The 26,104-nt window shown below is 48.2% G+C and overlaps 1 protein-coding gene across 2 annotated transcripts in view; it reads left to right on the top strand.

The window, feature by feature from the left end:
• Positions 1-26,104, top strand: part of Ubash3b (ubiquitin associated and SH3 domain containing B) — a 140,896-nt gene that overhangs the window by 93,249 nt on the left and 21,543 nt on the right. Inside the window, exons 2-5 of one of the 2 annotated variants that reach the window (XM_051156238.1) lie at positions 12,311-12,364; positions 13,132-13,318; positions 16,270-16,468; positions 19,416-19,585. In XM_051156238.1, the coding sequence (XP_051012195.1) occupies positions 12,311-12,364; positions 13,132-13,318; positions 16,270-16,468; positions 19,416-19,585 (610 nt within the window). Of the gene's footprint in view, positions 1-12,310; positions 12,369-13,131; positions 13,319-16,269; positions 16,469-19,415; positions 19,586-26,104 lie in introns of both variants that reach the window. The other variant, XM_051156237.1, reaches the window with a different exon arrangement.

Genomic DNA, 26,104 nt, shown 5'->3' with positions numbered 1-26,104 from the left:
ATCCTTTTGGCTGGTGAGACTTCAGAGACAGACACCTTCAGTGTGACCGCGAACCCAGAGGCTGGTTAAAGAACTAGCCTACGTCTTACACTCAGAAACCTCTCCAGAAAAGTGTAGGAAGACTGGCAAAAACAGTCACTTCCTGCAGAGAGCAGGGTCCTAAGGTGGGAACTGTGGTCTTGTTTATGGAGCACCTGCTGTGGTCAGGGGCCTGGGCTAAGTGTTAATGTCTATCATCTCATTCCTGGGTCATGGCGCCTCTGGCTTCCTTGGGGGCAAGACTGTGGTAGCTCCTGAGCCTCAGATTCCTGGGGCAGGGCGGAGGGTGGAGGGATAACACTAGTCAAGCTTCTGCAATGGACCTAACTTTGGAAACCCATAGCCTCTTTCTAGGGAGGTTTTCCAGTGAGCAGTGGTGACACCACTCTGCAGAGTGGTAAGGAAGGGCCCCATAAGGCTTTGATTTGAGATCTGAGGGGGTTGTGGATGTGAGTGTGTGTGTGTGTGTGTGTGTGTGTGTGTGTGTGTGTGTCCTTGTACCCTTGCATGTCTACACGTGTAGAAGACACATGTCAACACCAGGCATTTTCTCTGCCACGTCTCTCCTTTTTAAATTATATTTCTTTTTTTTTAAACGTATACATTTATATTATTACACATAAACAAAATAAGCTACATACAGCAAGAAGGACCACAAAACAATCAGGAATTATATAAATGTTACATTCATAGTGTTTTGGCTATGCTTCTTGTTTTTGTTTTTGTTTTGTTTTGTTTTTGTTTTTGTTTTTTTTTATAAGTGGTCTCTTGCTGAGCCTGAAGCTCCTGGATAAGCTAGGCTAGCTGGCTAGTTAGCCCACATGATCATCCTGTCTCTGCCTCCTGGTGCTGGGAAAGGAGCGTTTGTCACACTGCTTGCCTTTTATGTGGGTGCTGGGGATCCAAACTCTGAACTCCATGCTCAGGCAGTAAGCACTGCGCATCCTCCCAGTCCCACCCATGCCTCTCCTTAGAACCAGCCTTGGGCACCCCCCTCCCCCACCTCACCCACACACACTGGCCTGGATGGTTGAGGTGGTAGCTGTGCTGCTGTCCCGCTGCCCTTCCCCAACTCACAGCCTCTCAGTGATTCCTCTCTTTCCTCCTGATTGAATCTAAGCATCACTCCTGGCCACAGCCTCCTCTCAGTAGACTTTCTGTTGCATCCCCCAGCACCAGTCGGGTTTCCACTCTGGCCCCTTTCCTTGTGCTATTGTCTTATCTAGAAGGCTTTTCTCTCTTGCCAAATCTGAGACACTCTCAGGACCTTCCCAGAAGTTATAGACGGTTTTAGCAGAAAAGGAATCTGGGTCAACAGGCGCTCAACCTTGAAATGCTCCTGTTAACATGGAACTTCCATTTATCCTTGGAAAACAGCGAAGATGGACTCATATGCACAGGCGTGTGTGCAGATGTTATTTTTGTTCTGTGTCTAATATATGCGAGACACCATTGATAAGCTCTTCAAATGCATTTGAAGAAGTGGGGTTTGGTTACCCCCACTTAAGAAACCCAGGAATTAAGTCTCAGGGAGAATCGTCTTCGACCCAGAAACAATTTGGTTCCCAGGAACAGTCTTTTTTACACCATAGACAAGTGCACTGGTGCCTCTGTACAACCCCTACCCCCATCACCAGGGGAGAAAAGACAGTGCTGGAGACACACCTAGGAGTGTGGGGACTCGTGTTTGTGATGTCGCCACCCGTGGCTAATAGCTGCTTTCCCAATTGCAGACTGCTGCCTCCCTGCAGCAGAGGCCACACAACTCCTGGCTCTTTTTAGCAGGAACAAAGCAAGGCCTCCCATCTGGGCTGCTGGACCCTGCCACATAAACACAGTGGAAACCTGAAAACCATTGCTCCTGCTAACCACCCCCTGAGAAGGGCTGCCTGATGGAGGTGCTTGTGGGCAGGGAGGCTTCACTTCACTGGAGTCTTCTGGGGAGGGCCCGCACACCTAATTCCCCAAATAGCTCGTCTTTTCTTTTTCTGATGAGGCTTATGAAAAACTTCAGTGCATTTTCTTCCTCGTTGGCTGGCTTTGGAGGCAATGGCCAAAGGCTTGTCATTGCATTGATTATTAGATACAGCCAGGCCATTAACCCAGCCCGACTGAGTGAGCTCTCTGCTGGGAGCCTGACCCTGACACAAGCCATCAGGATCAATACATCTTTCTCCATTAGGAGCATTTCCTCTGACGGAAATGGGTCTGCCCATTACAGTTGATGGTTATTGACAGGCCTCTCTGCTGCCTTCTCCAAGCCTCCTGGGGAAAATACCATGGGAGGTGTGGGCCGAGACTCTGGAGATGGGCCTTTCTAGCGGAGATACCTCTGTTCTTAGCAGGTAGCTGGACTCCGTATCACAGCCAAGAGAGGTAAATGGCAGGGTGACGGCAAGCTCCCTGCAGTCATGATCACTGTCGCTTAGAGTGACTTGAGAGAGGAATCTCAGAATACCTTGAAGACTTGTCTTTCTTTGTCAACCTTCCTGTAGCCGCGCCCCAATTTGAAAACATTAAAACTTACTTCCCAAACTGGGAAATAAGTCTTTTTTGGGGAAAACGGCATTTGCTGGTCAGTGATGCTTTTCTAAGCAACAGGAATGAATTTGCGCTGGTGGCCTTACTAAGTCCCCTGCCGCACATTTTTGATGTGCATGGCTCTTAGCTGGTCTTCAGATGCTGTCTCACACTCACTGGACCTCTGGCTGCCAACTGAAGAAGAGAGAGACCGAGCTTTATAGCTTTTACTGTAGCTGAGAGGACAACAGATGACTCAGCTGGTGACAGTGATGATGAGAGATCCTGAGCCTGTAAGGTCAGGGGTTACTTAAGTAGTTTCTTCCAGAAGCATCCTGAGTCTGGCTGCGGGAGTGCCTGCAATCATCTTGGCTCTGTGTCATTAATTCACCTGCCCATCCTACACTCATGCACTCTACCTAGCCTTGGATCCTTCCTCAGACAAGAAAGAAAGAAAGAAAAGAAAGGGAGGGAGGGAGAGAGGAGAGGGGGGGCATGCTGATTGTGGTTTGTGGTGAATTGAGCCTTCATTAAGAGTAAAGTCCAAAAGAAATGAATATGAAGCAAAAATGATCAATTTTCATGAGGGAGAGTAGGCCAGAGAGGAAAGAGAGAGGGGGGTACACACAGAGGATGACAAGCTTCAGGGTACTTCTTCCTTTTTGATAAGCAGGGGGTTTTGTTGATGTTTTGCTTTATTTTAGGGGTCATAAAAGCCTTTTAAAGATTTATTTCTTTTTATTATATGTATGAATTTTTGCCAGCATTATATATGTGCATATCTGTGTCCCTGGTGCCCATGGAGGCCAGAAGAAAGCACTGCATCCCCTGGAACTGGAGTTACAGATGGTCGTGAGGCACCGTGTGAGTTCTGGGACTCAAACCCAGATCCTCTGCAAGAGAAGCAAATGCTATAAACTCTGGCCCCACAAATGCCCTTCTTGTGTCCCTTGTTCCTACAGTGCAGAGGTTAGATTGTAGTCACAGTTTTGACAGGTAGGAAGGAGGCCTCAGCTGATGCAGTAAGGTAAATGTTAGGGATTAGCTCAGGGAAACCCACCCACTCTGTAACCAAAGCTCCATGGATCCTAGGAGACACCACCGGAGTCTGGAGTAGTCTAAACAAGCTTGGGCTGATCAAGAGGTTCCTCGCCCGCTTGTCCCTGGGGCTACAAAGAGACCAGAACCAATGATCCGATCCGTCAACCATGGCCCTTCCCCAGGCCAGGACTCAGGCTACCCAGACATGAGTGGGGCTCCTGCTTTGACTGAAGGTGCCAGCTCAGACACCTTTAGGTGGGTAACAGGCAGGGGGAAGTTGGTTGGGGCTACTTGGTTAGATTCTAGAATTCCAGACCTCAGCAGATATAGCTTACATGCCTTCACCAGCAAAACCAAAAACCTAAGACACTTGAAAACTCCAGCTTTCTTAAGGTTTGACATGATTCTCAAAATCTGGGAGTTTTGGGATATTTTTGGATTTTAAATGTTTTGATTAGGCGTGCTCAGACTCCAGAGGCAGAGTCAGCGAGATCTATGTATGAGTTTGAGGCCAGCCTGGTCTATGGAGTAAGTTCCAGGCCAGCTAGGGCTACATAGTAAGACCCTGTCTCAAAGGGTGGGGGTACAGATGGACTTGGTAACCCAATAGGCTGGAGGTGATAAGAAAAAGCCATCTTAACACTGTGCAGCCTTTACCCTCCTTTTTTCTTCATGAGGAAATGGCAGATGACAAGCGGTAACTACTGATTTGCATACAGAAAAGGCCAGCAATATGTGAGGTTTTGGGTAAAACAACTCTGCGCTGCTAGTTTCAATCATTAACAACAGGGATGTGTGCTCAGCGGGGTGGGGCCCGTTCCCAGGAAAGCCCAGCCATGCATGCACACAGGAGTAACTCAGCCATGTACAGTCAACTAACTATTCCCAAATCCAAAAAACCACCTCTGAAATCTGACAGTTTGCCATAAGGGATGCTGCATCCTGTGTTTTTGGAAGAATGACCATTCTATTCGTGGGGTGAGTTTTATCTTAGAAGAGGAAGTTTATCAGACTAAAAGTGTTTGTAACTTAACTGACCACTTTGGCAACCAGTGCCTGATCTAGATCATTCCTTTGCAGTCAGCTGAACAGCTACATTTCCCACCAGTAGACCCCTGCCTCTAAAGTACAGGCCACACATAACCCTCCCCACTGGGAGCTCCCACATCCTGGCTCTGTCCACCAGGCTGCCCGTGGGTGAAGGTTGTGGTGTTAATACATTGATTTGGACATCTCTCAGCTTTTATGTATATGTGTGTATATATATGTAAGCATACAACATGTGAAGGACAGAGGTCAACCTCAGGTATCATTTCTAAGGTGTCATCCACCTTGTTTTTTGAGGCAGTGCTTCTGGTTGGCCTGGAACTCACTGAGCAGGTGAGGGTGGCTGAGGATTCATTTGTCTGTGTCTCACAGCTCTGGGGCAACGAAAGCAGCACCATGCCTGGCCTTTCTCTATTTTTATTTATTTGTTTATTTATTTATTTATTTATTTATTTATTTATTTATTTATTTATTTATTTATAACATGGATTCCAGGGCTCTGCTTTGGGCCTTCACTTTCACACTGCACGTACCAAGGACACTGTCACCCCAGCCCCTCACTTTGAGTCTTCCAAGGTGGCCAAGCTCAGACATTACAGCAGCTGAGACTTCATTTGAGGTAGGAAGGTTCAGGTCTTGAGCTCCCAGTGTGCCTGGTGAACTTGGGGACAGCAGTAGCCATTCACTGAGCTGGGGAAGCATCCAGTCTGCTGTAGCTGGAGGGAGAAGAAAAGGTGGAGGGGGCATGGCTGTTGTGGGCACCTGCGGGTCTTCTCAGTGGAGCCCAGCATCTCTGAGAGACACTGGACTCGGAAGTCCTGAGCTGTCCTGAACAACCACTCTGTCTACGGCGGAGACAGAAACAGGTGTCAAGAGAAGCAACGTGGTGATTGACACAGGCTGTTGTTATAGGAAGGGATTTTGTTTTTGTTTTGCTGTTGTTTTTGAGACGAAGTCTCACATAGGTTTCTATGTAGAAACTGATGACCTTGAACTCCCAACCCTTACAAGTGCTGAGATTATAGCTGTGTGTCCCACAGCCAGGTTTTGGTTTTCGTTGTAGTGTTATTTGCTTGTTTGTTTGTTTATTTGTTGTTGTTTTGCTGTTGTAGTTTGAGAGCCAAGCTCTCACTATGTATCTTTAGTTAGCCTAAAACTCACTTATATAGACCAGGCTGGCCTCAAAGATCTGACTGCCTCTGCCTGGCTTGGCTTTGTGTGGCTTGGCTTTGTGTATGTGTGTTTTGAGGTAGGGCCTCATGTAGTCCAGCTTCGAACTTCCACATAGCCAATGATGGCTCCACATATCCAAGGATGGCTCCATTGAACTCCTGATCATCCTCCCTTTATCCTGCAAGTGCTAGGATTACAGCCATGTGCCACCAACACTGGGTTTACGCAGCGTTAGGGATAGAAGCCAGGATTTCATGCATGCTAGGCAAGTATACCCTATCAGCTGAACACTCTGCCCAACTTTTAAGTGAGACCTTATCAGAAGAGGGAGGAAGGGCAAGCAGAGTGTGTATAAAATTGAGGCTAGCCTCAGTTTCAGACACACGCTGGGAAGTCTGGGAATGCAGGCCCTTAGATGGTACTTTCTTACACGGGTCTGTGACTTTATAGGCAAACCTTGGAAGCCTTTCCTTGCCGAGGGCCAGCCTGGGATACAGAACAGTTTGTCAGGAGGATTTAACATGTTCTACTCAGTGCCCGGTATTCTAAGCCTTTCCCACTTGCTTAATCTTGCTTTTCTACCAGAGAAATAAATGGAAGGTCACCTCTTGTCCTCGGCTCTCCAGGTTGCTGCTGCCAGCCTCAGGCACAATGCTGAGCTGCCCCTGCTCATGCTCAGAGAGGTTCAGCTCAGCAGACAGCCCCTCAGAACCCCTGACTTCTCTACCTAAAAGCCACTTACAGAAGAAAAAAAGTTTTGTTGGCCTGGGACTGTGGCTTTGAGTGTTTCTTTGTATATACAGAGCCCCAATACCATATACATGGATTCCCAGCACCATAGGGTGGCTCGCAGCCATCTGTAACTCTAGTTCCTGGGAATCTCATTCCCTCTTCTGGCCTCCATGGTCACCAGGCACATACATGGTGCACATATATGCAGGCAAAACACCTGTGCACATATATACATAACACTTGCATGGTGCCACATCATGAAATCTCATCACTCAGGAGGCATAGGCAAAATGGTCAGAATTTCAAGGTCATTCTTGGCTACATAGTTAGTTTTAGGCCAGCCTGGGCTAAGTGTATAGAACATGTTCAATCCTCCTGACAAACTACACGCCGCCTGTTCTGTATCCCAGGCTGGAGTCTATTCTGTTTCTCAGTAGAAAGTCCAGACAACTCTCTCTCTCCATTGTTCCCTACAGCACCAGTGGCTTCCTGGTATGTCTGGACTTTTCCTACTAAGAAACAGAATGGCCTCCATCTAAGTCTGCCCAACCCCCAGAACAGCACAGTCCCTTAAACTGATTTTGAGCACAGAGTCCTCTGGTTACTTATACCATATTTTAATTCTATTAAATGTGTTAGGTGTGAAAAAAATTAACAATTGCTATCCTACAGGTTGAGAAGTTTGTTTGTTGTTGTTGTTGTTGTTATTTTTACATCTTAGAGTTCATATTAAATATTTCCAAAATGTAAGGTTGTCTTGGTAACATGAAAAAGAGATGTGATTAATTTACTTTTGGTTATATAGGGCGTTTTATCCACTAGGAGGATTCTGTACTTGCCTTGTGTTTTCTTTTTTCTTTACAGATAGGTCTTTTGAACACAAACAAGAGCACAGCAAACAGGGCGGGGGGTGGGGGGATTCTGACTGAGAGCCACTTTGGTAGACTACAGTACGGTAAGGAAAATGTCTCTGAAAAGGCTCTCATGGTTCCTCTTCAAGTTTAGCATGGTGTCTTTGCAGGGGGTCTTATAACCTGAGGGTCACTACCCCTTTGGGAGACACGTATCAGCTATCCTGCATATGAGGTATTTATATCATAACTGACAACAGTAGCAAAATGACAGTTGTGGAATAGCAAAGAAATTAATTGTATGGTTGGGGATCACCACAGCATGAAGAATTGTATTAAAGGATCTCAGCGTTAGAAAGGTTGAGAGAGAACCTCTGAGCCAGAGCAACTTGGAGTATAGTTTGAGAGGGAATTGGGAGCACAGGCTCCTGTGGCGTCTGGAAAAGACACAAGCCTGGATCAGGCCACAGTCCCTGAAGGATGCCCACCAATCAGAAAGCAGCACGGGAGACCTTTGGCTTTTCATTTTCCTTTGATTTCGTGCAGAGTGTAGTAAAGATACTGCAGGCAGGAGGTGAGGGGGACCACAAAGAGAAGGGGGAAGGCACTGGGAGAAAGAGGCACTGAGGTGAGAAAGGAGGGGGTAGGGATGCTGTCACAGTCAAGCCAGCAGGAAAGGTTCTTTGTGAACCTTCTAAAGCGTGATTTTGGGACCATCTTGCCACAGCCAAAGATCTGAAGATCCTGGTGACTGGGAGCAGCGGGGGATGGGGGGGGGGGTGGGGGGTGGGGACGGACTTCCAGCAGCGAGGCAGAAGTCCTGGCAGAGCAGAACAGAGCAGGTGGTTGGTTGGTAGTACTACTGGCTCCTCCCACTGGCTAGGACTTTCCTTCATATTGGCCTGTTTGGCTTGTCTGTCAGCCAGTGCTTCTGTATCACCTGTGCGGGTCCCCTTCCTGGGTAAGCAGGGGACCTGATGCTTTTGTTTCACAGTCAACTACAGATGAACGCTAGTTCATCAGTTAGGACCAGGATGTCTCGGGTGAGACCACCCTACCAAGAGTACTCATGGCTACAGTGCGCCGCTGAGGTCTTGAGGGTGGGGGCCGGACTCCCACACTCTAGGCCAAAAAGGGAGCTTCTCTGTTTGCTGAGGCCTCAGGTAGACTCTGAAAGTCTCCCCTAAGCCAGCGTCTGAGGGGAGCAGATGCCTGGGGCTGAGCTGGGGTTTGGCAGTTCTCGGCACACTCCCACTTGCCCTTGGCGTCGTCCCCAGGGGGTGGGCCGTGGGGGTGGCACTCTATGGCAACTCACCCTTCAGCGGAGCAGAGCTGGGTGTCTAATGCCGCTGTTCTGTGCCTGTCTGTTCTGTGGGCAGAATTCTGGGAACAGGTTCAATCCGAATCACAACCAGCTTGCTTTGGGCCTCCAGGCCTCGTAGAAATGGGGTTTTCCCTGCTTAGGGAACTTCACTCCTCTCTTTCAGACGTTCGAATTTACTTTCTAGAAATGTGTAGAGATACACTTAAGGACCCATGGGTAAAGGCGCTCACCACCAAGCCTGACAACTGGCGTTCAGGCTGAAGGAAGGAGAGAACCAACTCCTTCAAGTTGTCTTCAGGCCTCACCACCGACCACCACCATCACCCCCAAAAAAAGGAAGGGAGGAAGAGGGGGAGCTGGGGAGTTAGCTAAGCAGTTAAAACCATGTGCTGCTCCTGCAGGGGGCCAGAGTTTGTTTTCCAGCACCCACATGCTGGCTCATCTATAACTCCAGTTCCGTGGGATGCAATGGCATCATCTGACCTCTGCAGGTACCAGGCATAGACATCGTACGTACACATTCATGCAGACCAACATAAAATAAAATAAATCTAAAAAGAACAGGTTTAAAAGTACGTTTAAAACACACTCCTTCCAGAAAGTTCTTTCTTGAGGCTCCTGGGCCTTTGTGCTGTCGCCAACATACCTCTAGCCCTCACTGGACAGGGTGTGTTAGATGTGGCACCCCTCCACAAAATGAAAGCCTTGTATTTTCCATAAAGACCTGTTTAGGTTTCCTTAACCTTTAGCACAGACTTATCACTCTCAAGCTTTTTATCATCTCACATTTTTTTCCCTTTGAACTTTCTCCAAAATATGTCTTTTAAGTTAGGGAGACCATAACTTAATTAGATCTCTCATTTCCAGAGGATTCTAGTGGCTCCTCCAAAGAAATAAATTAAATTTCAGAAAGATATATTTCATTGGGGGATGGGTGCCAGACAAAGAAACTGGATGCTCTATATAAACAGCGCATTGTCTGGGCTGAAAATGAATTTTCCTCATTCCAGTTGTTTTTGGAACAGTGGGTCCTTTGGGGGACATTTAATCATCTCGAGTTTCTAGTCTCCAACTCCCCACGACTAGTGGGCTTTTTTGTGTGTATGTGGCTTCTCTACCTAAAAAAAGAAGGCACTAGTAGGTCTCGACTTGAGGAGCAGCTTTCAAAGGTGTGGTAGTGAGGGCAAGAGTGCTCCTGCTTCTAGCTGGTTTTGACCAGCTTCCTTTCCCAGGGGTCTGGCTCTCTGAGACGTCATCCTAGTGAGTAGGTTTGTCTTTCCCAGTGGTGCTCCAGGTAGCTGATCACTGGTGGGGGGTGGGGGTAGAGGTGGGGGCAGGCTGGGAGAAAAGCCAAGGCTGACTGAGCTCTCAGCTGGTGACAGAGCTGCAGGCCCTCTGCTATGCAGCACCTCAGCCAGGCTGCTTTGAGCAGATTTCTTCCCTTCTCTTCCACTGGACTTTTTCCTTGGTAGAGTGAAGAGGCTGAGCTCACACAGGATGTCTGAGGCCCTCCCAGCCTGACCCAGAGACTCACCTGTGGTTCTGAGTGGTCCATGGAGTGGTCATGAGAGAAAGGAAGTCCCTGATTCCACAGGAGAACAGGAAAAAGATACTTGGAAAGAGTGACAATCCAGTTTGAATTCCTTCCCTTCCCTTCTCCCTGAGGCCCCCAAGTCAGTGTAATGGAAAAGGCACAAGAGACGATCACTCAGTGATGATCTGTTTTGAAAATGGTCATTTACTGGCCAAGGCTCCGTGCACTGGTCATCTTTACATTCCATGACTGAGTGGAGGTACTTGGTGTCTTCCACCACCACAGCTGCCTCTCCCCTCAGGAGTCACAGTTCCTGCAGTTCACAATGCCTCTTCCTTGGTGCTATCATTAGACCTTTGTGTGTTGTCAGGGTTCTCAGGCCCCCTCCATTACTATTACTATTCACCGTCACCACTGTCACCATCATCACTACCACCATCACCATCACCACCACAGTCACCATCTCCACCATCACCACCACCACCACCACAGTCACCATCACCACCATCACCATCACCACCACCACCACCACCACTGTCACCATCACCACCATCACCATCACCACCACAGTCACCATCACCACCACCACTGTCACCATCACCACCATCACCACCATCACTACCACCACTGTCACCATCACCACCATCACCACCACCACCACCACCACTGTCACCATCACCACCATCACCACCATCACTACCACCACTGTCACCATCACCACCATCACCACCACCACCACCACCACTGTCACCATCACCACCACAGTCACCATCACCACCGTCACCACCACCACTGTCACCATCACCACTGTCACCACCACCACCACTGTCACCATCACCACCATCACCATCACCACCACAGTCACCATCACCACCATCACCACCACCACTGTCACCATCACCACATCACCATCACCACCACAGTCACCATCACCACCGTCACCACCACCACTATCACCATCACCACCATCACCACCACCACTGTCACCATCACCACCACCACTGTCACCATCACCACCGTCACCACCACCACCGTCACCACTGTCACCATCACCACCACCACCACCAAGTGAAGGTCTCACCTTGTAGCCCTGGCTGACCTGGAATTCACTATGTAGACCAGGCTGACCTCCGCTTCCCCGCAATGCTGGATCACAGATGTGCACCTCCATACCCAGCTCCCTCCGTTGTTCTTGCCCGCAGGGTACAGATAGTTAACTTATAGCTCCTGTCTTCCTGCCTACATGACTGAATTCCATGGGAGAGGGACCATGTGAGTCTGGGACCAGAATGGTGCTGACGAAACAGGTGACAAGTACAGACTCGTGTGCCGGAACAGAACTCTGGCTCTGTGAGAGCTGGCCTTGCAAAGCTCCTTGCAAGCTTGTTTGCAAGGCCTCACTGAGTGCTATGAGCCTCCTGTGGCTACTGCCCACTATCAGGAGGGCTTCAAGCAGTCTCTCCAGAAGCAACTGACTGTAATACTTCTTGGCTCTATTTCATGCAATAGCATTGATCCAAAAAGATGTCTGAACAATTGGAGATGATGGATCCACCTGGGGCATGGAAAAAGAGGAAGTGAGTTTATCCAAGTGTGCTTGTAGATATTTAGCCCCATATCTTCGTGTTCATCAGCCCTGTCCCCTCAGCCATTCCATCAAGGCTTGTGAGTAAGGAGCCTCGCTGTAGGAGATCTAGGTCATTGGAAATGAGTGGGTGAAAATCGAGGAAGAAACAAAGACATGACAACTTTTAGGGAACTAACCAAAAAAAAAAAAAAAATGTGGAAACAACTGAAAATAGACTATATGGGATGTTGGGCTGCATGCAAATCTGATGCTAATTACATGGAAATTAATGATGAGTTCTAACTTCCATCTGCCTTCCTGTGACCCTTGGGGAGCCCCTGCTGCAAGCATTTTTCCTATGCCACAGAGCAGTGCAGGGAAAGCAAACTCCGATGTCGCCCCCTGCCCGCTCCACCCTAGTGAGAAAAGCCGAGGGGAAGGCTAAAAATACTAACAATAGATATCTGATGTCTTTTTTGCAGACAAAAAGCTCTGGCATCCACAGGAGGAAGAAGCGTTCAAGCAGCATGTGACTGGTTGGTATGAAATAAATAACTTGAGAAAATAGCATGTAATTAGCTCCGAGTGTCTATGATGAGTGCGGGTGTGCAGTCTTTTGCTAATGGACCCTTCCAGGAGGGGATGAGACAGAAGTGACAGGTCCATTTATCAAGCCAGCTGCCTCCTCTGCCCTGGACCCCAGAGTATGTGTATCTCCTTGGATCTGTTTAAAGGCTTTCAAAATCTTCACAGATAGAGGCTCACACTATCTGAGCCCTGCCAGTCATCTCAAGACTCACTGTGTGGCTGCCAGACTGGCCAATTTAGAAAAGCGTCCTATTCGTTTACCAGGATGTCTTCCCTAAGGAGAAGCCCACAGGCCACCTTCTGGGATCTTCCTTGTGCTTTGGAGGCACAAGAGCTCCAGCACAGACTGAGCTGATGGACCGGGGAGTGGGGGGGGGGTGTGTGTGCGCGCGCGGCGTGGGCAGGCTCAAGGAAACTACTCTGGGGGGGAATGGATTTGGAGTTAACCCAAGGATGCCTCCTGGAGAGCAGCTTTGGGCTTTTTTAGGGAGTTGTGGGATGAGGAGGCAATACCACTCTCCGGAGAACAGAAGCCTCTGAGAGTTGGTTGGGAGTGTAAGCTTCAAAAGGGTGGATTTCTTACCACCCAAATGGAAGTGCTTCTCTGCGTGGTCCTGGGGTGGGAAGCTTGGAGAGGGGTTGGTTTGGCCTGCCTCTCTTCCTTCTCACCCACTGTTCTCCGGTGAGGCGTTCTTGACTCTCTTCCCTCTCACAGGTTGTTCTCCCATGTCGGTGACCCCTTCCTGGATGACCCCCTCCCTCGGGAGTATGTCCTCTACCTCCGTCCGACGGGTCCGTTAGCCCAGAAGCTCTCTGACTTCTGGCAGCAGTCCAAGCAGATCTGTGGGAAGAACAAGGCCCACAACATCTTCCCCCACATCACCCTCTGCCAGTTCTTCATGGTGAGCTATATCACATTTCCCTGTCTCCCCACCTCCACCCCGCATCCCCCACAGCCCCTGGGGGCCGGGACTGGAGCCAGGCGCTTTTCAAGAAGACTAAGGAGATGTTTAGGAGCTCTGAGCACTGGGTGGACCTCCCAGAGAGGTCAGTGTGGTCCACAGTGAGGGCCTCACTTCAGTTTCGCTCTCCTGGTGTCTGGTGAGGCCTGGAACACCTGGGCTCAGTACCTCAGGACAATCCTGCACTTCAACAACCTGAAGAATAAGCCTGGCCCTTTGTGGGTGGCGATCTGGCCTGCCACCTGGAGAGCCACTGGTTAGCTTCATACATGCTTGCTGTCTACTCACTCTGTGTGTGTGTGTGTGTGTGTATGTATGTGTGTGTGCGCGCGCGCATGTATGTGTGTTTGCACATGTAAGCACCAGAGATCCACTTCAGATGTTGTTTCTCAGAAGCCATCCATCCACCTTGTGGTCTAGCCTGAAGCTTACTAAGGAGTCTAGGCTGGATGCATGGATGGCTGCTGGATTTCTCCAGTCTTGCCTTCCTGATGCTGGGATTACAAGCCCCCATGCTACCACACCTAGGTGTTTTTTTTTTTTTTTTTTTAAGGTGGTTCTGGCATTGAACTCATATCTTCATGCTGTCATGGCATGTGCTCCAAATGCAGCTTTGTTTTGTTTTGTTTTCCCCTTATTTTTATTTTATTTTTTGAGACAGAGTCATTTAGCCCAGGCCAGCTTCAAGCTTGCTACATTACCAAGGATGACCTGAAACTCCTGATCTTTAAATTCCTGATCCTCCTGCCTCAGCCTCCCAAGTGCTGTGATTACAGGCATGTGCCGCTATGCCTGGCCAACTCTCAGGGCAGGGAGAGGAAGGGACAGAGAGAATGGGGAGCAAGAGAAGTGGCTTAGAGACATGAAAGGCCACCACACACACACAGACACAGACACACACACACACACAGACACACACACACACACAGACACACACACACACACAGACACACACACACACACATGTGAACATCACCATGAGGTCTTATTAGAGTTTTCTAGAGACTTGAGAGATGACTTCGTCCTGCCCTAGTTTCCTCACTCACATCCTAGCTATCCATGGAAAAGCTTATTTAGAGGCTACCTCAATGCTCCATACGATAGCATGAAATATATATGATGTACTTCCGTTCTCCACAGTGGTGGAGTTGACTTACCCACCTGTGTTCCTCACAAAACAGAATGGTAGCCTTTTAAAACAATTTTCAAAAATACGTTTTGCTTTTCTTTTTCCTTTTTTTTTCCCCCCCTGGACATATTCTCACTTCGTGTGAGAGTCTCAGGTAAATAACATGTTCCTAACACCTTGTCTCTGGCAACCCGCTCTGAAAATTAAATCGATTATCACTTCCTCTTAGTCATCCCGGAATCTTGCAGAAAAGCATTCAGAGGTTTTGGAGACACTCATCCTTCCTCCCAGCTCCTCAGAGGGTAGGTGGATGACGTCACCGCTCCCCAGCCTTGTTCTTTCTTCTTCCCAAGGATCATGGGAGTGGAGGTGAAGACAACAATTATCTGAGGAGCTGCTGAAAGACTGCTAGAGACTGTGTTCCTGTTTCTTTGTTTGTTGTGGCTCTCCACCCCCCCCCCCATCTTCCTCCTCCTCCTCTCCCTCCTCTTCTCCCTCTTCCTCCTGCCAATCTCACGTGTCTTCCCCTCTCTACCTTATTCCTTGCAAACAGGCTCTCCAACTGAACCAGAACCTCGATTTTTCTTGGCCAGGCTGACTGACAAGCAAGTTATTAAGGTCCAGCTACCTCAGCCTTCCTGCGCTGGGTTTACAAGTACCTCCAGCCATGCCTGGCTCTTTATGTGGGCCCTGAGAATTTAAACTCAGGTCCTCTTGCTGGCAGAGCAAGCTCTCCTCCACGCTGAGTCACCTCCCTAGCCTGCCTTTTTTTTTTTTTTCAGGGCCAGGCGGCAAGGTCTCATGTGTCCCAGGCTAACCTGGAACTCAGCACCGCTGAGGATGACCTTGAAATAGTGATCTTCCCGCCTTCACTGTCTCAGTGCTGGCTTTGCAGATGTGACCTCACCACATCTGATTTGTTTCTCCCCACCCAGTGTTACGTGGTGCTGGAGATGGGGTCCTCAGCTTCCTACAGGCAGTTGTGAACCATGATGAGGGTTCTAGGAACCAAACGTGTGCCCCCTGCAAGAACAGCAGGTGCTCTTAACCTCTGAGCCATCTCCCAGCCCCAAGAACTTTTAATTTAATTGATGGATCATGGTGTCTAGTGTGATTGTCTAGTGTGACTGTCTAGTGTGACTGATGTATGCATGCATTATAGACTGTTGACTGAGCTAATTCCTGTGTATACTACCCATCATCGTTGTTGTTGTTTATTTGTGGTAAGAACTTGGCCAGCTGTTGCTTTCATCTTTTCCTTTGGAGCCGTGGACTGATCACGGGGCCTCTTGCATACTAAGGAAGGGCTCTGACACTGCCCCCCATTCCCAACCCTAATGTCTACCTTTCCAGCAGTTTCCAAGTATGCGTCGCATTGTTTCTACCGGTCGTTACCACCACAGTGTCTCATATTTACTCTGAAATTGTGTTTCCTTTTACCAACACCTCAACCCTAACCCTGGCTTTTGTTTCCTGCTTAACCAATCAGATGGCCTTCTGTCCAGGTTCCCAGGAACAGAGCAAAGGGTGTGGAAAGAGATGTCCTGAGACATTTTCTTAGTCTCATTTGCCCACTGGATAATCGGTGTCCAGATAATGGAGAGCGCAAAGCTGGTTAAGCGATTGCATGATTAGCCTGGGCCCTCTAGGGATGGACAGAATTGTCAGTGCTGAGGGGCGGCAGGCCCCTCCCTCCCTCCGCCTCCCCCTCTTTCCCCCCTATCCTAGCCTATAATGAAGTCTGCTTGTTTTCTATCTGCAGTGTGAGGACAGCAAGGTGGATGGCCTGGGGGAAGCCCTGCAGACTACTGTCAGCCGCTGGAAATGTAAATTCTCAGGCCCGCTGCCCCTGGAGCTCTATACCTCCTCCAACTTCATCGGGCTCTTCGTCAAGGAGGACAGCGCAGAGGTCCTCAAGAAGTTCGCGGCTGACTTCGCCGCAGAGGCTGCGTCCAAAACAGGTAAACACCTGGGGATATCAGCCCAGTCCCAGATCTCAAGATCAGAGGTCAAAAGGACGGGGGTGGGAGGTGGCTCTGTGACAATCAACCTGCAGTGGGGGGGGAGGGGGGATTTATTTTGCCTCACAGTTCCACAGTTTTCAGCCAACGGTGGTTGGCCCTGTAGCTTATAGGCCTGTGGTGAGGCAGAGTGTCATGGCAGGTGTGCATACAGGAACAAACCTGCTCACCTCCAGGAGGCCTGGAAGCAGGAGGGACAAAGCACAAGGGGCTGGAGTCCCAAGGCCCCCTTCAGAGGCACACCCCAAATAACCAAAGTTCTTCCCAGTAAGCTCCGAAAAGATCCCACCTCCTCCCTGTGGTACCACAGGCTAGTGGCCAAGCCTTCAACACATGATGTGTTGGGGTGGGGTGGGGGGACTTTAAAGATCACATGTAACCTCTACAGAGAAGAGGGTTGGAGAAAGGAGGTGGTGGATTGTGTGTAACCGGACCCCAAGGCAAAGAACACCCCATACCCCATTTTGAAAGTGTTATACTTCTTTCTGGTCTGCTAACCTACCAAAGAGCTTGCCTAGGACCTGCTCCCTGACTCCCAGGGACTTAACTGTTCACACTGAGCTATAAATGTGACTCTTTGTAGTCTCCGTCTCCTCCAGCCCCAACCCGAGAGAGCATCCTTTCATCCTCTAAGCTCCCTACCCCTCCTTTTATCTGCATCTGACTATTCCTGGCACAGCACATGGCGTGATGTAGTGAAAGCACTGTATAGTAAGTAATGAAAATGTTCACTCTGCTAGAGTGTTGGCTCTTTGGGTTGTTTTATTGCACAGTGTATGTTGGAAAAGGATCTCATGTAGCCCAGGCTGGCCTCAAAGTTGATATGTAGCTAAGGCTGGGCCATGAACTTCCTGTTCATGGCTCCTGATTGCTGGAATGCCAGCTGGGCGCCACCACACCTAGCTTTACCTGGTCCTGGGAATAGAATCCAGGGTTTCGTGCGTGTTCTCTCGGTAGAACGGAGTCGACTCCCCAAGCACCAGAATCCAAATGCTGAAGAAAAGATAAGAGACAGCCACAGCTCCCCAGCCGTACATTAGGGGTGGCCAGAGACTGGAAGACCCGATCCAAGCCACACAGTATACTGCTTTGTCTCCTAACCTTCAGCAGTATCTTATCGTGTGTCAGTCTTCGCTGATGTTTGTGTTGCACGTGTGGCATTTCTTCAGAGAAGCCCCCACATAGAGCTTAGGCCCTAGGAAGAATGTGATCAGAAACCACTGCAGAAGTACAGGATGACTGTGTGTGTCTGCTCTTAAAAGGACTGTGGGTCTTGTAGAGACTTCCTGCACTTTGAGGGGAGTGGTCTTTTTAGATTGCGACCCCTTCCAGGAGCTCCTTTCTCCCAGGGACCAGCCACAGGCTTACTAGATTAGCAGATAAATGAAATATTTCAGAGAGAGAGAATAACAAAGAAAATCACCCCTCTGCTTATCCATTGCCCTTAAGGAAGTTTTTCCATTTTTGGTTTTGTTTTATTTTGTTTTTTAACCCCACTAGCTATTGTCAGCCCACTAAATCACTAAAATGATCCATATGCTTTGCAAATCAGAAAAGTAGGACTGTGGCACAGATAGAATGAGAGACAGTCAAGGATTGTGTTTTCCCATGTGGGAATGGAAGACTTTCAATGCCTCTCCAAGAATCTACTGCCACTGAGAACGTGGTGGTTTCATGGCTCTGTCCCTGAGGCGCCCCCTGGTGGTGATTTGCAGAACTGCATGACCCTGATTTGCATCTGGTCTAGCTTTGTGGAAAGTAGGTCATTATGTCTTTGCCCTAGAACTCACACTTGTGTAGTCTAGAATTACTGGTTCACCCAGATTCCTTTGGCAAGTATATTTAGTGTCGTTCTTCATTCTGGGTGACTCAAGAGTCACCCACATGCATTCATTTCATTGGCAAGTACTGAAGACCCAGAGTGTAGATGGTGGAAACAGACACCAACACCTGTCTCATAGACTCAGACTGAAGAAACTCTCTGCAGTATAATGGGGAAAGGGCTATACCCCCAACGGCCAGCTTCCTGTTCTTTCTGACCTGCTAGTCCTCTGAGACTTGATCAAGTCCCTTAATTTCTTCCAATTCCCTAATTTCTTCTTTGCTCTTTCCTGGGGAGTAGGCAGTTCTTCCTCATGTAATGAGCAAAGGCGAAGTAAAACCCATCTATCATGTTGGTAGGTGTGTTCTGCATTATTTTTTGGCAGTTTAGAATAATGGTGTGCATACCTCAACTGAGTGGACCCCAACCCAGAGCAGTGTCACCCCGAGGGGGACATTTGCCAATCTGTAGAGTGATTTGGGGCTATGACTTAGGGGCACTGCTGTCTTCCAGTGGCTGGCGGCTGGGGATACTGCTTAACACTCAGTAACATTCAGGACTGTTCCCTTTACATACGTGCTGTTGAGAAAGCCTGCTTTATTCTTGACGGTCTTCCCTGGCTCCCTCACTTTTTCACCACACTCCCAGAAGCCAGTATATCCCATCCCGGATGAAGACAGCCATAGCTCCAGCAGTCACACTGTTACAAACCGCGCTTTGCATTTGCACATCACGTTGGCCTTTAGGTCTCTTTTTCTTCATCTGAATGGTAGGGCTGGTGATGAGCCCCTGGCCTTGTCAGGAGGAGTCAGCCGAAGAGATTAAGCTGACCATCCACAGCTCCTGCTGACCAGCCATCTGCCCTCTGGCCTTTTTCTCTCTGGAACAGTGGGTTTGCATTTGAGGGTCTGGGATCCACCTCTTTAATTCTGCTGCTGTCTCTCCCAGGGACTCACTTCTTTGATATTTGGGGAATAAGACACCTTTCTGGGCCCTTTCTTCTGTCTCTTCCATTGTTGTGATTTCTCCATCCTAATCCCCAAACACAACCTTCCTTTTTTCCAGAAGTGCACGTGGAGCCTCATAAGAAACAGCTGCATGTGACCCTGGCATACCACTTCCAAGCCAGCCACCTACCCACGCTAGAGAAACTTGCCCAGAACATTGATGTCAAGCTAGGCTGTGATTGGGTGGCCACCATATTCTCCCGGGATATCCGATTTGCTAACCACGAGGTAATGCTTTCCCTGCAGCCCTGCAGACTCCCATGCACAGAGATGCCTCGATAACAAGGAGCCCTTGCTGCTGGTAATACAGGGAGGTAGAGACCAAAAGAAAGGGACAGAGTGCCGCAGGAAGATGGAGACCAATGGAGGGGTGGGTAAGCACTTGGCCAGGACTCCAGATTTTATTGAGGTTCGGCTGACTCCCTGAGAGGTTAAGCATGTGTGACATGGTTCATCTAGATAGCACCCCCAGGGTCTGTCTGCCCTGCCAGCCTTATGGAGGGACATAGGAATAAAATGGAGGATAGACAGAAAACGTATTGGTGAAAAGTTAATATTATATTTATGTAAACTTTTGATGTTGAAAAAGGCACTATCCTGGCCCCTGGTGAGTCGAACACATAAATACAAAAATAAACCCACACCGAAGATCTGCAAAGGCAAAATTCAAAGATATTTGACAATATGCTGATGTTTAGAGCATAGGAGATACCATGGGGCATGCAGAAGTTTTTACATCCTGCACGCAAGGAGTTTTAAGGGCCAGTGAGGTGACTCAGGCGGTGATGGCACTTGCTGTCAAGCGTGACAGACCTGAGTTCGATTCCTGGAGGAGAGAACTGAGTCATGCAGATTATCTTCTGACCCCTCAGTGCATGTGTACACACACACACACACTGGCTGCATTTATAAGAAAGAAGCTTTGAGTCCAGCAAGGGAGAGAAGACAGACAAATGTGAAAAGAAAACTCAGCTGCTCCCTCCTGAGGTTGCAAATAGTGAAGATGAATGAATCCCACTCTAGACAGCTGGGTAAGTTTAGCATCCATCTTCAGATGTAGTCAGCGTGGCTTTCCAGCCAATCATGTGCCTCTCAGAAGGGACATGCTCTTCTTTCTTACTTTAAAGAAGACTCGGAGATTAAATATCTGCTCGGAAGCAGCCGCACCATTGAGGCCAGAGGAAGCATAGCCTCCTCGCTTTGGTCAACGAAGGCAGGTGATACGTCCAAGGAAGGACCACATGCAGTAGTCCTGCAGCATCTGATGTTTCCTTTTCTATTGTAGTTTTAGTTACCAGAAGCTATTAGTTTATAAGTAGGGCTAGGGGAGATGGCCCAATGAGCAGGAGCGTTTGCTGTGCAAACATAAAGACCTTACTTCAAATCCCCAACACTCAAACTGGACGTGGCCCGTGTGCCTGGGACCTCAGCATTGAGAGGCAGACAGCTGAATCCCAGCAGCTAGCATGGGTGAAATGACGAGCCTTGGGATCGGGGAGAGACTCGGTCTCAAGGGAATAAAGTGGAGAGCAGTAGGACAACAACCTCTTTCTCTGGGCTCCACATGTGCACATACAGACATGGATACATGGGGGCATGCACTTGTACACACACTCATGCATGTATTACGTACACAACACACACACAATTTATGGCTTCTAGATAACTTTTATTACAGTGTATTGTTAGAACTTGTCTATTTTATTATTGGTTTTGTTCTCAATGTATAAACTAAATTTGACAAAGTTATAAATAGGGAAATATATAGTATACGCTTACACAACACAGAGAGCGTGTGTTTGGCACTATCTGCAATTCCAGGCCTACCCTCTGGGTTTTGAAATGAACCTCATGGGTAGTGGAGAACTATTGTAGTTACGTGAAAAAATTGTCTTCCAATTTAATTACACCTATTAAGCAATAGTTACATGTTTTCCACTTTTCAACAACAACAAAAAAGTTTTGGTTGATATTGTTGTTAGCATATATGACCTTTTGTCAATTCCTTTATACTTTTTAATAATTTTTTATTTGTATTTTTATGTACATTGGTGTTTTGACTGCATGTGACTGCATGAGGGTGTTGGATCCCTGGAACAGTTGTGAGCTGCTATTATGGGTGCTGGGAATTGAACCCGAGTCCTCTAGAAGGGCAGCCAGTTCTCTTAACTGCTGAGCAATCTATACTTTCTTAACATAAAACAAGCAAGCAAATAGACAAGTCAGAAACAAGCAGAACCTCTTGCTGTGCCCAGGCAACCTGGTTGTTTGGGACCTGTTAAGAGCCAGTCTGATCCAAAGCTTTGAGTTGTGGTCTGGCACTCTGGGAGTGGTGAGGCCATGCTTTGCCTGACTTTCCCCATGAGAGCATCCTTCAGTCACTGGATGCTGATTTCTCCTGAAACAGATGAAGCAGACTGAGTCTGATTTTGAGAACTTTGGCATCTCCTGGAATCAGCTAGGATGACCCTAAGGATACTTGAGAGAGGTGGCGGCTGGCCAGACTGTTTTCCAAGAACAAAAGCAGAATAGACGGTCAGGGGTTGATTGTGGGCAGCCTAGGAAGTCACATTAGTAAGAGGAGACAGTGGCTGTGGAACTTTTCAAGGCTGTCCTCTAATGAACGCCATGCTCAGGTTAACTCCAGGCGTAACTGCTTTTCTGCATGACCCACATTCCACTCAGTCTGCAGAGAAGGAAGGAGCCTGCAAATGCCCACATGAATTATTTGCTAAAATTAACTTGGCCCCCTTGTCTCTTATCTGTGAAAGCTCAATTATTACGGTCTCTTCTGATAAGGCACCCTCCCCTTTGCCTCTGGGGTCTTTTGGTCTTCTGGAGTCCCTTGGGTGTGTTAACACGCCCACCTTCCTCCTCCTTCATTCTGCCCCACCCCCACCTCCCAACCCCAGCCCCTACCCCCCACAGAGGCTGGAGACAGTGTTCTAACCAGGGAACCAGCATCCAGAGAAGGAGACTGACTTAGGCAAGGCCACCAAACAAGGCCCAGTGATGCTTCAGGGAAACTGCACAGTGTTACGTATCCCTCCGCGGTTTCAGATTCTCGGATGCAGACTCACAGGTGCCTGTTTGTAGCTCACACAGGCCCTTCCGTGTTTGTGGCAGCGCTGAGCTGCTGCACTTGGTGTGCCCAGCCACAAACTGTGGAAGGATGGAGTTCTACACAAAGTAGACATGTCAGAGTCTTGAGGCCCTGCTTCGGCCCTCGTTGTAGCAGTACTTGGATTCACATTGACGGTTTCTGTAATTCTCAGGCTAGGAATGTAGCTCTGTTTGTAGAGTGCTCGCCAGGAATACATGAACCCCTGGGTTAGATTCCCAACTCCACATAAAAGCAGGACCGCTGTGAGTTCGAGGCCAGCCTGGTCTACAAAGTGATTCCAGGACAGCCAAGCCTACACAGAGAGACTCTGTCTAAAAATAAATAATAAACAAACAAACAAAAAAAAAAAAAAAAAAAAAAGAAAGAAAGAAAGAAAGAAAGAAAGAGGGGAAAAAAAACTAGGTAAGGTGGTACACACTTCTCAGAAGCACAGGGTTTAGAAATTCAAGATCATCTTTAGCTCCACAGTGAGTTCAAGGCCAGCCTGGGCGACTTGAGTCCTTGACTAAAATATAACAAACAACAAGAAGAAAAGGCCTAACCAACCAGCTGAAGAGCAAAACAAACCAACAAAGAGACAGGAGGTAGAGGACAGCTGACTGAGTCAAACCAAGATGCTCCAAGTTCAGTGAGAGACTGTCTCAAATAAGGTCAACTGAGGATGGGCAGATTAACTAGAAGGTAGTTTTTAAAAAACACTCAACATCGACCTCTGACCTACACACACACACACACACACACACACACACACACACACAGATCCCAACATGTGCACACATAAAGTGTGTATTTTTCCAGTTCTTGGTTTTTGCTATGGTGAGGGTGTTTCTTGGACTGTTGCAAGGATATGGAGGATGTGTGGATAACTGCCATAACAGCTAACATGGGGAAGGTACAACAAAATCACACACCCACAGCTGCTCTTCAATCAGTTGCCTCAGGTATAATGAGGGAGGGGAAAAAACTGAGTTTGACACAAAAATCTATTTTTAAAATATCATTTTTATTTTATGTGTGTGTATGAGTGTTTTGCCTACATATGTTGTGTACCATGTGTGTGCAGTGCCCATAGAGGCCAGGAGAGGGGGTTAGTTCCCCTGGAATTGGAGTTACAGAGGGTTGTGAGTGCTGGGAGATGAATCTCGGCCCTTTGGAAGAGCAGATGGTGCTGTTAACTGCTGTGCCATCTCTCAAGAACTCTTTGAAACAAGCCAAGTGTGGTGGTTCATGCCTTTAATCCCAGTATTCAAGGAGGCAGAGGCAGGTGGATTGATATGAGTTTGAGGCCAGCCTGGTCTAAAAAGTGAGTCTGAGATAGCAAAGGCTACACAGAGAAACCCTGTCTTGGAAAACCATTTTTTAAAAAATTCTTAGAAGCGGACAAAATGTAGGCCACATTAGGCCCGAGTCTGATGCCTCTCAGGCTTGGGCTGAATTCTTGTATCTACTTTTGAGGGTGGAAAGGAGCAGGAAGCCCTTAGGTCAGGCTCAGTGTGTGTGTGTGTGTGTGTGTGTGTGTGTGTGTGTGTGTGTGTGTGTGTGTGTGTGTGTGTGTGTGTGTTATTGGAGCTGGGGACTGTACCCAGAACCCGGAGCACCCGAGCGTGCACTCCACTACTAAGTCACACCCCACTGTCAGTCAGAATGTCAGCTTTGCTGAACTCCCTTGAGTCTTAGGTTATACATTTGACCAGCCAGAGTTACTTACCGTCCCTCTACCATATGCCTTGGCTCTATTGCTTCCGGTCCTCCCTGAGCCTTGATGTCCCCAGGGACGTCTGAGATGGGATACTCAGATTTAAATGGGGGTACAGGAGGACTTCTCTGAGCTCTTCAAGGGGAAGGCCACACTGCCAGGCCAGAGGGATTTTGATCCAATAGTGTGCTTGTTCAGGAAGCTGAGGAGGGTGTGGCTAATGCCCCTGTCCAGGAAGAGCAGGGTTGTCTTGCCTTGTGTCACCACTTACTCACCCAGAATTGAGCTTAAAAGAGATTTCTAGTCAATATTTTTTCTTTTAATATAGTTTTTTTTTTTTTAAACAATTCATCGGGCTGGAGAGATAGCTTAGTGGTTAAGGGTACTGGCTGCTCTTCCAAAGGTCCTGAGTTCAATTCCAGCAACCACATGATGGTTCATAACCATCTATAGTAAGATCTCATGCCCTCTTCGGGCCTGCAGACATACATGCAGGCAGAGCACTGTATACATAATAAATAAATAAATAAAATCTTAAAAATTTATCAGGGCCCTTGGCTTGCATGAAAATCAGAGAGGGACAGAGGATGGAGAAAGGTGATCAGAGGACAGACAGACAAGCAACCGAAAGACAACCAAAGAATTAGAGACAGAAGCAGAAACCCTAATTACAAAACCAGGGAGACAAGTATTCTTTATCAACGTTGTCTTCTGAGAGAAACTACACTTTCCTGGCAGTTTTCTTTGGATGTTTCCAGAAAAAAAAAAAAAGGTTGGCTTGGTTTGGTGTTTTCTTTTGAGATAAGTACTTACTCTGTAGCCCAGACTTGTGTACACTCTCGATATAGACCAGGCTGGCCTCAATCTCAAGGTAATCCTCCATCTCAACCTCCCCAGGGCTGAGTTTACAGCCATGCCCCACCACACACAGCAGATCCCTTTGTTTATAGCATGTTTTAGTGGCTCACTTTGACGTCAGCCATCTGGATAACTCACAGGCCCATCCAGTACTGGCCCCAGGCCCCAGGATTAGGATCAGCTGCAAAGAGTGCCATCAGTCAGGAACCTGGGGCCCCTGGGCCACTCAGAGTACCTCAGCACCTGCAGGGGTCTGTGCTCTGGCATGTTCTTAGAATGCCACATTTAATGTTTGCTGGAGACCAAAGCTGAAAACTCTGAAGATGGGACCCAGAATATGTAGCCTGTCACTCCCAGCTCTGGGGACTTAGGGAAAGCTGTGAAAGCCTTCTCCACCTTTCTGGCTGTCTGGAAACACATAAGATAGGGTATAATTTCCTTCCTATGAGATCTCTTGGTGGTAATAAAAAATGTAAAGTCAATGTCTAAGGTTTAAAGATATCTAGGGTTATGATGCTTATATACACCAAGAAAGGAAACACCCTGCCTCCAAGTAGGATGCCGCAGCCACATGGCCTGGCCTCGTGGCTGCTCTGGGGGCCTTTTCTGAGCTCAGAGAAAGACACGTGGCCTTCATCTGCTCTCTGATGGAAGCTGGTTACCTTCCGATACACACACCAGCATCTAGGAAAGACAACTTTCTTTCAGGGTCTTTGTTATAATTGTAGGCTTAAAGACTGACCCTTGAAGGCACGACTGTGCTTTGCTCCATCTGCTGAGTGGCTGAGAGCACCTACTGCTCTTACAGAAGACCGTGCCAACTCACAAACCTGCAGCTCCAGTTCCAGGGGATTTGATGCCCTCTTCTGGGGGCTCCTGCATGCATAGACATGGGACAAGGATGCACACACACACACACACACACACACACACTTTGGCCCGTCTGCCTGTGTAGAAGACAAGCTTCCTTGCACAATTCCCATCTGCCTAGTGCTTGCCTCAGCAGATGGAGCAAGGGAAATGAGTATCTGTATGTCCAACATTGTCCAGAAGAACCTTCCAGCTTTCT

Source organism: Acomys russatus, chromosome 14 (assembly GCF_903995435.1).
Source record: "Acomys russatus chromosome 14, mAcoRus1.1, whole genome shotgun sequence".
NCBI lineage: Eukaryota > Metazoa > Chordata > Mammalia > Rodentia > Muridae > Acomys > Acomys russatus.
Note: the sequence above shows the minus strand (reverse complement) of the source record. Positions and strands in the feature narration are given on the sequence as shown.